We start from the raw sequence: 12,101 nt of genomic DNA on the forward strand, positions 1-12,101 counted from the left end.
CAGAAGTGGAATAGCTGGATCTTCAGGTAATACTATGTCCAATTTTCTGAGGAATCACCAGACTGATTTCCAGAGTGGTTGTATCAGTTTACAACCCCACCAACAGTAGAGAAGTGTTCCTCTTTCTCCACATCCTCGCCAGTATCTGCTGTCATCTGAGATTTGGATCTTGGCCAATCTGACTGGTGTGAGGTGGAATCTCAGGGTTGTTTTGATTTGCATTTCCCTGATGGCTAAGGATGTCCAGCACTTCCTTAGATGTTTCTCAGCCATTCCATATTCCTCAATTGAGAACGTTTTGTTTAGCTCTGTACCCCATTTTTTAATAGGATTGTTTGATTCTCTGGTGTCTAGGTTTTTGAGTTCTTTGTATATCTTGGATATTAGGCCTGTATCTGATGTGGAGTTGGTAAAGATCTTTTTTCATTCTATTGGCTGCCATTTTGTTTTCTTGACAATGTCCTTAGCCATACAGAAACTTTGGAATCTCATTAAGTCCTATTTGTTAATCTTTGACTTTAGAGCTTAAGCCATTGGTGTTTTGTTCAGAAAATTTTCTCTTGTGCCTATGTGTTCTAAGGTTTTCCCTACTTTCTCATCTAATAGTTTCAGTGTACCTGGTTTAATGTGGAGATCTTTGATCCACTTACACTTGAGCTTTGTACAAGGAGATAAGAAAGGGTCTATTTTCATTTTTCTGCATGCTGAGTGCCAGTTGGACCAACACCATTTGTTGAAGAGGCTGTCCTTTTTCCATTGAATGTTTACAGCTCCTTTGTCAAAAATCAAGTGACTATATACTTGAGGGCTCCTTTCTGGATCTTCTATTCTATTCCATTGATCCACATGCCTATTTCTGTACCAGTATCATGCAGTTTTCAGCACAATTGCTTTGTAATATAGCTTGAGGTCAGGGATAGTGATTTCCGCAGATGTTTTCTTGTTGTTGAGGATGGATTTTTGCTATTCTAGGTCTTTTGTTATTCCTGATGAAATTGCACATTGCTCTTTCCAACCCAATGAAGAAATGGGTTGGAATTTTGATGGGGATTGCAATGAATATGTAGATTGCTTTTAGTAGGATGGCCATTTTTAAAATGTTAATCCTTTTGATCCATGAGCATGGGAGATCTTTCCATTTTCTGAGATCTTCCTCGATTTCCTTCTTTAGAGGTTTGAAATTCTTGTCATACAGGTCCTTCACTTGCTTAGTTAGAGTCACACCAAGGTATTTCATATTGTTTGTGACTATTGTGAAGGGTATCTTTTCCCTAATTTCTTTCTCCACATGTTTGTTTTTTGAGTAGAGGAAGGCTACTGATTTGTTTGCCTTAATTTAATATCCAGCCACTTTGGTGAACTTGTTTATCAGCTGTAGAAGTTCTCTGGTGGAATTTGTGGGGTCGCTTAAGTACACTATCATGTCATCTGCAAATAGTGATGTTTTTTCTTCTTCCTTTCCAATTTGTATCCCTTTGATTTCTTCTTGCTGTCTAATTGCTCCGGCCAGGACTTCCAGTACTATGTTGAATAGGTAGGGGGAGAGTGGGCATCCTTGTCTTGTCCCTGATTTTAGTGGGATTGCTTCAAGTTTTCCACCATTATGTTTAATGTTGCCTGTTGGTTTGATGTATATTGCTTTTATCATTTTTAGGTATGGGCCTTGGATTCCTGTTCTTTCCAAGACTTTTAACATGAAGGGGTGTTGAATTTTGTCAAATGCTTTCTCAGCATCTAGTGAGATGACCATGTGGTTTTTTTCTTTGAGTTTGTGTTTATGGTGGATTACATTGATGGATTTCTGTATGTTAAACCATCCCTGCATGCCAGGGATGAAGCCTACTTGTTCATGGTGAATGATTGTTTTTATGTGTTCTTGGATTCGGTTTGCAAGGATTTTGGTTAGTATTTTTGCATCAATGTTCATAAGTGAGATTGGTCTGAGGTTCTCTTTCCTTGTAAGGTCTCTGTGTGGTTTAGTAATGAGGGTTATTGTACCCTCAAAAAATGAGTTAGGTAGTGTTCCATCAGATTCTATTTTGTGGAATAGTTTGGAGAGTATTGGTATTATGTTGACAATAAATGTCTGATAAAATTCTGCACTAAACCCATCTGGACCTGGGCTTTTTTTTTGGTTGGGAGGCTTTTGATGACTGCCTCTATTTCTTTAGGTGTTATGGGATGGTTTACCTGGTCCTGATTTAACTTTAGTATCTTGTATCTGTCTAGGAATTCATCCATTTCCTCCAGATTTTCCAGCTCTGTTGAGTATAGGCTTTTGTAGTACGATCTGGTGATTTCTTGAATTTCCTCAGTTTCAGTTGTTATTTCTCCACTTTCCTTTCTGATTTTGTTAATTTGGATATTCTCTCTTTGCCCTCTAGTTAGTCTGGCTAAGGGTTTATCAATCTTGTTAATTTTCTCAAAGAACCAGCTCTTGGTTTTTTTTGATTCTTTGAATGGTTCTTTTTGTTTCTATTTGGTCTATTTCTGCCCTAAGTTTTATTATTTCTTGCCATCTGCTCCTCCTGGGTGTATCTGCTTCCTTTTGTTCTAGAGCTTTCAGCTGTGCTGTCAAGTTGCTCATATATTCTCTCTCCAGTTTCTTTTTGGAAGCACTCAGAGCTATGAGTTTTCCTCTCAGTACTGCTTTCATTGCATCCCCTAGGTTTGTGTATGTTGTGTTTTCGTTTTCATTGAATTCTAGAAAATTCTTTATTTTTTTCTTTATTTCTTCTTTGACCCTGCTGTCATTTAATAGAGCATTGTTTAGTTTCCATGTGTATGTGGGATTTTTATTGTCTTTGTTGTTATTAAAGACCAGCCTTAGACCATGGTGATCTGAGAGGATGCATAGGAGTATTTCAATCTTCTTTTATCTATAGAGGCTCGTTATGTGGTCAATTTTTGAGAAGGTTCAGTGAGGTACTGAGAAGAAGGTGTATTCTTTTGTTTTAGGATGATATATTCTGTAGATATCTATTAATTCCAGGTTGTTCATAACCTCTGGTAGTTTTACAGTGTTCTTGTTCAGTTTTTGTTTCCCTGATCTGTCCATTGGTGAAAGTGTGGTATTGAGGTCTCCCACTATTATTGTGTGAGGCGTAATGTATTTTTTGAGCTTTAGTATGGTTTCTTTTATGAATATCGGTGCTTTTGTATTTGGAGCATATATGTTAAGGATTGAATGTACCTTCTGACAAATTTCCCTTGTAATGAGTGAAAAGAGTCCTTCCTTATCTTTTTATAACTTTTGGTTGAAAATCTACTTTATTTGATATTAGAGTGGCCACTCCAGCTTGCTTCTTGGGGCCATTTGCTTGCAAGTTTTTTTCCCAACCTTTTACTCTGAGATAGTGTCTGTCTTTGTCTCTGATATGAGTTTCCTGTATGCAGCAAATTGCTGGGTTTTGTTTATGTATCCAGTTTGATAGCCAATGTCTTTTTATTCGGGAAATGAGTCCATTTATTTTAACAAATATCATGGAATAGTGGTTGCTGTTTCCTGCTATTTTTGCTTTTGGAGGTTGAATTGTGTTTGTATGTCTTTCTTGCTTAGGAGTTTTCTTGTTTTTATTAGGATGTAGTTCCCCTCATTGTATTGGGTTTCCACCTATAATTCATTGTAGTGCTTGGTTTGTTGTCAGATATTGTGTAAATTTAGTTTTGTCTTGGAATATCTTAGTCTCTCCATCTATGGTGATTGAGAGTTTTCTGGGTTTAGTAGCTTTGGCTGCCACCTGTGCTCTCTTAGGGTCTGCATGATATCTGTCCAGGCTCTTCTAGCTTTCATAGTCTCTGTTGAGAAGTCAGGTGTGATTCTTATTGGTCTGCCTTTATATGTTGCATGGCCTTTTTACCTTACTGCTTTTAATATCTTTTCTTTACTTTGGGCACTTGGCGTTTTGACTATTATGTGTCGGGAGGAATTTCTTTTCTGGTCCAACCTATTTGGAGTTCTGAAGGCTTGTTTTATGCTCATGGTCATCTCATTCTTAAGGGCAGGGAAGTTTTCTTCTATGATTTTGTTGAAGATATTTACTGTGCCTCTTAGTTGATATTCTTGGCCCTCTTCTATTCCTATTATCCTTAGGTTTGGTCTTTTCTTTGTGTCCTGGATCTCCTGGACAATTTGGGTTAGGAGCTTTTTGGTTTTTGCATCTTCTCTGACTGTTTTGTCTATGTTTTAAATGTTGTCTTCGGCTCCCGGAGATTCTCTCTTCCATCTCTTGTAGTCTATTGGAAATGCTTGCATCTGTGACTCCTGATTTCTTTTTTAGGTTTTCTACCTCTGGGGTTGTCTCTTTTAGTGTTTTCTTTATTGCGTCCATTTCTGTTTTAAATTCCTTCTTCCATTTCTTCATTTCTTTGGTTCTGTTTTTCTCTAGTTTTTTGAATTTTTTGAGTGTTTTTCCTGTTTCCTCTTTAAAAGCTTCTAATTCTTTATGCTTTCCCTCCCATTCTTGTTTAAGGATCTCTATCATCATCTTGAGGTATGATTTTAGATCTGAGTCTTCTTTTTCTGGAGTGTTTGACATTCCGCAGTTTGCTGTGATGGGAGAGTTGGGTTCTGGTGTTGCCAGGTTGCCTTGGTTTCCCTGGGGTACGTTCTTTCTCTTTCCTCTTGCCATCTTGTTGTCAGTCATGTGTCCCTGGATCACCACTGGATCACTGCTGGCTCACAGCTGGCTCACCGATGGCTCATTGCTGTTCCATTCTTGTGTCCCTGGCTCACCGCTGACTTGCCTAGAATTAAAATTATATATGATGTTGACATTTCATTTTCTCTAGGTGACAAGCAAAAACATGGCTAGTAAGCTGTCTCGATGGTTAGAAGCATTTACTGCTCTTCTAGAGGATCTGACTTGATTTCCCAGTGCTCATAATAGGCAACTCACAACTGCCTTTAACTACAGCTCCAGGGTATCCTATACCATCTTGTGACCTCAAGTTCTGTTCTCACCCACTTAACTCTATATCCATTAAAAATAAAAGGCTTTTAAAAAGAAAAGCAAAATTTAAGTGGTTCAATAGGATGTGCTTATTAAGGAGATCCTCTGGGTGGGCTTGGAGAGTGGGTGAAAGGATAAAGCAGGTAGAGCCTGCAGCTCCCAAATGGGGAAGGAAGCAGAGACCTGAGGAAGCCCACTTTGGAGTGGAGCTGCTATCCTCCTGCAAGTCTGTGAATCCAGGCATGGCTTCTCAAGGGCTGACAGGGACTTGATACAAAATGCCTTGGTGAAGAATCTTCCTGTCTAACCTTTGATCCAGACTGTAAAATGATATACAGTTTTCAGGCACCTAGTAACTGAATCTGAATTCTGCAGGTGTATAGAACAGGGTGGGGTTGTTTGGGGAGCAATCTCAGCCACTGTATACAAGTGGGAGGAGCAGCAGGAAGGAGAGGGGGTGTCAAGGCCCTGAGCACAGAAGAAGGGCTGGTAAGGGAAGGTTGCTGGTGAGGGAGGCCTGCTCATACTGCATGTATAGGAGCTTCTTGACTGACTCTCACTCACTTTTCAGGCTATTAGGAGAGAAGATGGGGAATGTGGCAAGAGGGATAAACATTGCTGTCGTCAACTGTAAGTGACACGTGTGTTTCTCAGAAATTCCCTCAGAGCCTGGAATAGGATTTTCACAGAGACCTTGATGTTTCTATATTTCTTTAAAAATCCTTCCCTCTCCCCCTTCCCTGTGTGTGTGCTTATGCACATTCATATGAGTGTGGGCCCATGTATGTCATGGTGTATGTGGAGGTAAAAGAACAACCTCAGATATAGGTACTCGCCTAACCCTTTCTTTGAGATCTCTCTGTGGATCACTCTGTGGTTTTTGTTTGTTTTTGTTGTTGTTGGGTTTTGTTTGTTTGATTTTGTTTGTTGGTTTTTGCCATTGTGCACAGCAGACTAGCAGGCCCATGATTCTCCATGCAGGAGCCCTGGGATTTTCCATGTACACTTCTGTGTCAGTTTTACATGAGTTTTTGGAATTTGAACTCAGTTCCTCACTCTTGCAAGACAAACATTTTATCTACTGAGAGACTTCCCCAGGCCAAGGCATGTGTTTTAAACATGTTTCCTCATATCTTGGTTTACACAGTAATGAATTTTAACATCATATAAATTTTTGCCTGAAAGTCTTACTTTACAAACCATTTATGGCCCAACGACAACAAAATAACTAAAAACTGAATCTAAAAGAGGCTTTGCAATTGATGGAGGGCAGGCAGAATGGACATGGTGAAGCTCAGATTCACAGTGACCCTGGCCTTGGATTCTTTTGCTCTTGGATCCTGGAGACCCAATAAAGGTCCAAAACAACACTGACCAGTTTAATTCGTCTGCTGTGGGCCATGAAAACCTGTGCAGGTGCATTGGCTTCTTCTGGGAGTCTAGTGTTTTTAAAGGTCTCTTGCAGTAAGATACACAGCAGGTTAAAGAACCAGGGAGTCATACAGGAAGCATCTAATTTCAGAGCTACTGACAGAGCTGTGGGTCAGGACAAAACACCCTCAGTCATGTGACCCCTCTGCACACCTAGTGTGAAATAGAAAGGTCTGAGCGCTCTAACAGTTAAGAGAAAAAAGGAGAGGAGCACTAAGAGCTGTAATTGACCCAGATCAGAGGGTCCTAGAGAAGTGGCTAGGCACCTCTTCCCTGATGGAGGTGCTCTTTGGAGACCAGCCTTTTACTGTATGGTTTCCCTGGGAGAAAGTAAAGGAATGTCTATTCACTCCAAATAAGGGAAGAGCAGATGGGACAGACAAGGAGTCCAATACGTCTGGTGACATAAATGAACTCATTTGGGTTGTTAACTGGAGCCTGGATAGCTCCCAGAGCCTTGCCACAGACACCTCCCAACCCTCTGCCTACCAAGCTCCTATTTTATAGGCTTCCAGGCTACAAGCAAATCTAGTTCAGCTCACCACCTAGTGTTGAAGTGACTTCAGGCTCACATAACATGGGATGTAAAAACCAAATTCAAATTCCCTGTCTCTGTGTGTTCCAGCTTTACTCTTATCAGGGTTTCTGGTTTCAGCAAACAGTGTCTGACCATGGGAAAGATGACTTGCAAGCCCATGGGAAGGACAGACTGTTTTGCTGCAGATTGGCACATAGACGGCCACAAGATGGAGTTGCTTTGTCCAGGATTTGGAAGAATAATCCCACCACACAGCCCCTCTTCAGGCTAGGGCCCTCTCCAGTCCTATTTCCTCCAGACTCACTTAGAGGTAATGTGACCAAAAAGGTAGTAGGACTACCAGTGTACACTGGTACCCAGAGCTTTCTCTTAAAAGGCCATTTCTTTTCTTTTCAGATGAGACGGGGAAAGTGATAGCGACAAAGTACTTTGATATGTATGAAGGTGGTAAGAAAAGTCCTTTCTGGTTAAAACAAAGCCTAAGCTATGTAGACCTCATGGGGAAACAGAAGCACAGCTTGAAAAAGAAGCAGAACATTCCTTTGGCCTGTATTTATCGAATATAGAATAGTGTCTATCACAATTCTGAACTCTGTGCTCTAGGACATCACCCTTGGAACTGACCTCTTGTCCCTGATGGTGGAGGTGGCCAGTGGATGCTTACAGAAGTTGGGTTTGGTGCCACATATGGCTAACTCCAGATTCAGGGTTTAATTTATTTAAGGCTTTCCACTTTTATCTAGTTTCCATCTTTGAACTTATGTTTTCTATACCCTGAGTACCTGCTGCAAGTTGTCCATGTTCCCAAGGTTTCTCTAAGATAGATTCCTGTGGAACCCCTGATATTATTATTTAGGAAGTAGCCAGGGCACTCCTGAGCTCCTGGGACCAGTCTAGGGAGCAGGACATTCAGAGAATAGGTGACAGCAGAGGGAGAAGGAAGCCAACAGTCAGAGTGGCAGCTTCATTCACTGAGAAGACTCTGAACTACTGTCTGGCCTTGACCCTACAGATAACTCTGGGCCAATGGCTAAGTTCATCGAGAGCACCCCTTCAAAATCCCTGCTATTCATGGTGACGCATGATGATGGAAGCCACAAGTAAGTGTGTACAGTTTTCCCCATGTGACAAGAGCAGTCAGCTAGGGAGATGACAAAGGCCCCTGGATCTGCAACTCCTAGAGAGTCCAGGGAGTGAGATGCTTCTCCAAGGGAAGGAAAGAAATGGTCATGTCAAATGCCAGGGATCACTCCCATATCTGTACCAGGGTACATTTTTGTTCATGCACACGTGCATACACATGCTATGCACACATATTTATGTGTTCATACACAATACATATGTGCATACGTGCATGCACACACACACATACACACACACACACACACACACACACACACACACACACACACACACCACACTTCCACAGGAGGACTTCTCATACTTTCTCCTTTGCCCAGACTGCAGGCTCAAGCAAAGAATGTCATAGAAGCCCTCGGAAGCAAAGAAATCAATAACATGAAGTTCAGATCAAGCTGGGTGTTTGTTGCAGCAAAGGGCTTTGAGCTCCCTTCAGAAATGGAGAGAGAAAAAGTGAGTGACTTTCCCCAGTCCTTCTCAGATGGGGCTATGGTATGTAAAGGTGTTCTGTTGGTAGTCACTCACACAGAGCAATGGTCAGCCTCTTCCATTAGGTCTACCTCAGACTTCTTTAGTCTCACTACAGAGTACAAATGGGATCCTGAGATTGGTTCCAATCACTGGCAGTGACTGTTTTGTTTGGGCAGGAGGCTAGCCTTCTTTAGTTCCTTGTCTGGGGATAGCAATCACACAGAGAGGGGACTGCCTGAGGCAGCTCTAATGAACCACTTCCAATATGGTAGGTACCAAATATGCACTGGGCAGAGGTTGCTTTGGCTAATTGCCATCCTTAGAGGAGTCAGTCACCTGTGATTTGATGCCTTCTTTTATCAAAGAAAAATAAATCAAAAGAGAGAAGTGAGTGAAGTTTGACTTATTACCATGTCTCCTGTGAACATCCCTACTGATGGATGGTGTTACATGGCTATGTGAGGTCCATGGCTCTGGGAATCATTACCTTAACCCTTTTTGACCATCATAAGTGGGTTTGAAAAGAAGGAGATTGGCTACACACCCAAGGCCCACAGCTCTGATGAGGCCATCTTTCCACTTAGAATTCCAAGAGGGCAGAGTTTGATCTTTTGCCAGGGCTACACCAAGTCACATATGATTCTGCTTGAGACTTTGCTCCCACTCTCTGGAACCATGGTGTAAAGTGGCAACCAGGAGGAGCTGGGCCTCCCATTTATTGGCGTGATGGGAGGCACAACACCTAGATCACTTTCTAGTTCCAGAGATCCTGAATCTTTTGGGATGCCTTCAGATCTGAAACTGAGGAACCTGGAGGCCATGGTCAGGTTAGCATGTTCCAGTCAAAACATGTTTTCACCATAGTGCCCAGTTAACTTGCACATAGAATGCCAGCCCTGCAGAGAAGGTACTTCTCATCCTCCTGTGTACTTTGGACAATGGAGGCTTCATGGTCACCTTCAAAGGGAGGAGGTTGTGCTTGTTGACCCCTTGACCCACAGGAGTTGAGGGGAGATAGGCATGAGTGTAGGAGAAAATTTTTGCAGATGACAGACTTGAGTCATATATATATATATGTATATATAAAACATGTAAATAACTCTTACGACTCAATGACTAAAAAGATAATCCAAAAGAAAGATGGCTAAAACCTCTGAGCAGATGCTTCTTTGAAGATGTGCACAGGAACTGATAAACTGTGGCTTACTATTATAATAAACTTAGTAGCTTGAGTCATCAGAACAAAACCAGCTCAGATCATAGTGAGATGGAGCCACTTGTAACAAGTCTAGAAAAAAAAAAAAAAACAATTAAAACTCTCACATGGCTGGGAGAGATGTAAAATGAGCTAGACGCCTTGAGGAACATTCTGGCAGCTTCTTTAAAATGAACGAGACAGTTACTCCTAGACCAGCAGAGTTCCTTGTAAGCATGCCTTCACTCAGGAACTGGGGCACAGGTTCACATAGCAGCACTTCTCCAGAAAGAGGGCAGTGTTAACATAGAGTAAGTAACTGTGGAAGGGAACTCTTCAGCCATGTACAGAAATGAAACCATGATGTTAGCGATTAGATGGGATATTCCTGAAAATGTTAGGCAGAATGATACAAAGCAAAAGCAGAAGTTACATAAGGTTGATTCCCTTGTTATTTAACATTTCTACAAGGTACAAATCCAAAGCATCAGGAAGTAGGTTAGTGGCCATTTGGGGTGGGGAAGGACACCAGCGACTGCTGCAGAGTGTATGATTCCTCATTCAGCGATGACAATGTCTTATTGATGTAGTGACAGTTGCATGCACTGGGAATGTGCTGAAAACAGGGTTGTCTGCAGGTGAGTCCCATGGTGTGTGAATTACCTCTCAGTGTAGCTGTGGTGTAAGAAAAGGCACTAGGTTGGGATGTATGTACCATTGCATGTGGAAGAATTGAAAGTTCAGAGTCATGTTGTCCACTCCAGTGCAAACGTGTTTTCTGAATGGCAATTACTAATTTGAAGACACTCTGAAAACTCCCAAGTGTGGTGTTTGGACTCCATGGTCCTGTTCCCACAGGCGAGAGCTAGATCAGGTGCTGTTCCCACAGCATTGCTCTCCATATACACATCTGAGTGGATCAAATTAAATAGAATCTGTAGGTGAGTTCATATCACTGTAGCTGCTTCTCAAAGGCTCTTTGCTTCTCTACTGAGCCACACTATAGACTGCAGACAGACCCCTATCCTTTGGAAATTTCCAGAGCTGCAATCAAATACTATTGAGGAATGGGTAGATGGCCCAGCAGTTAAGAATATTGATTGCTGTTCCAGAGGTCCTGAGTTCAATTCCCACCATCCACATACATGGTGGCTCACAACCATCTGTAATGGGATCTGATGCTCTCTTCTGGTGTGTCTGAAGAAAATTACCTTGTATTCATATAAAAAAAAGTCTATTGAGAGACACACTGAGGCTGGGTATGATAGCTCAGGTCTATAATATCAGTACTTATAATGCTGATACAGAAGGTTTATTGTGAGTTCCAGGCTAGCCTGGATTATAAAATAAGACTCTCTTCAACCAAAGAAACTGAAGAAGGGAAAGGAAGGGAAGAAAGGAAGAAAAAGGGATAAAAGGAAGGAAGCAGGAATTAAGTAAAGAAGGGATGACAGAAAGAACGACTGGAAGAAGGAAGGGAGGCGTTGAGAAGAACTTTATCCTGGGTTGGAGAAACTGCCACTCTGAGACTCACATGACTTTGCTCACAGCAGACACAGATCCAGTGATGAGCTTAGTGAATAAATGACACACTTTCTTTTCCTCACCTAGATCAACCACTCGGATCAATCCAAGAACAGATACTCTGGCTGGCCAGCAGAGATCCAGATCGAAGGATGCATACCCAAGGGGATGAGATAACGGTGCTTGGACCTTAATAAACGTGTTTTGTACAGCTACACTCAGCTGGAATGTCACGGGCACCTGATCCTTTGAAGTCCAGCTGTGAAGAATAGTGTTGATGTGGATTTGTAGTTTGTTGTAAACTGATAAGACATTGTTAGTTACACTGATTCTTAGCAGCTGAGGTTATCTCATTGTACAGTGAAGGAATCCTCAAGGCAGGACAACAGGCAGAAGGGTGTCATTTTGGGGGTGGAGGTGGATGGAGGGTGGAAAGGAGAAAAACCTCTTGCTGGCTGCTGAAAATGTTCTACTCATGACGATGTCAGGCCACTGTCATAGGCCATAGGTCTCCACAGCTCTTCAGAGTGCTCTTAGCCCATCGTCACTTGGAATACACTTGTTCCTGCCATTTATCTTCTGGAGAATAAATGAGGCCTTAGCCATCATCCTTGGTCACCTCACGTTTGGTTCTTAAACTTCCCCGTGGGGTGTGGGTTTATTTGCTATCAGCTCTGACTCTCAGCAAGGCCCTGGTTGGCAAGGAGGGAGGCTGGCACTGTGGCTTAGCCATGATCTACTCCAAGGAAGACAGTCGTATAGCTCATACTCTGAAAGACTCCTTTCCAAGGATAGAGCCTGGCACATGTGGCCAGGTTAGGGATAAAATCACTAGGACAGATATCATCAG

The 12,101-nt window shown here is 41.9% G+C and overlaps 1 protein-coding gene across 1 annotated transcript in view; it reads left to right on the top strand.

Annotated features, from left to right (window-relative positions):
- The window catches only part of FAM3B (FAM3 metabolism regulating signaling molecule B), a gene marked incomplete at both ends in the record, with an annotated part of 37,745 nt that extends 26,317 nt beyond the window's left edge, over nucleotides 1–11,428 (top strand). The window contains 5 exons of the mRNA XM_080919213.1: nucleotides 5,524–5,582; nucleotides 7,318–7,368; nucleotides 7,934–8,021; nucleotides 8,382–8,514; nucleotides 11,339–11,428. Of these exons, the coding sequence (XP_080775339.1) occupies nucleotides 5,524–5,582; nucleotides 7,318–7,368; nucleotides 7,934–8,021; nucleotides 8,382–8,514; nucleotides 11,339–11,428 (421 nt within the window). The remainder of the gene's footprint in view (nucleotides 1–5,523; nucleotides 5,583–7,317; nucleotides 7,369–7,933; nucleotides 8,022–8,381; nucleotides 8,515–11,338) is intronic.
- Nucleotides 11,429–12,101: the final 673 nt, after the last annotated feature.

This window comes from Micromys minutus (assembly GCF_963924665.1).
Source record: "Micromys minutus genome assembly, chromosome: 7".
Taxonomy (NCBI): domain Eukaryota; kingdom Metazoa; phylum Chordata; class Mammalia; order Rodentia; family Muridae; genus Micromys; species Micromys minutus.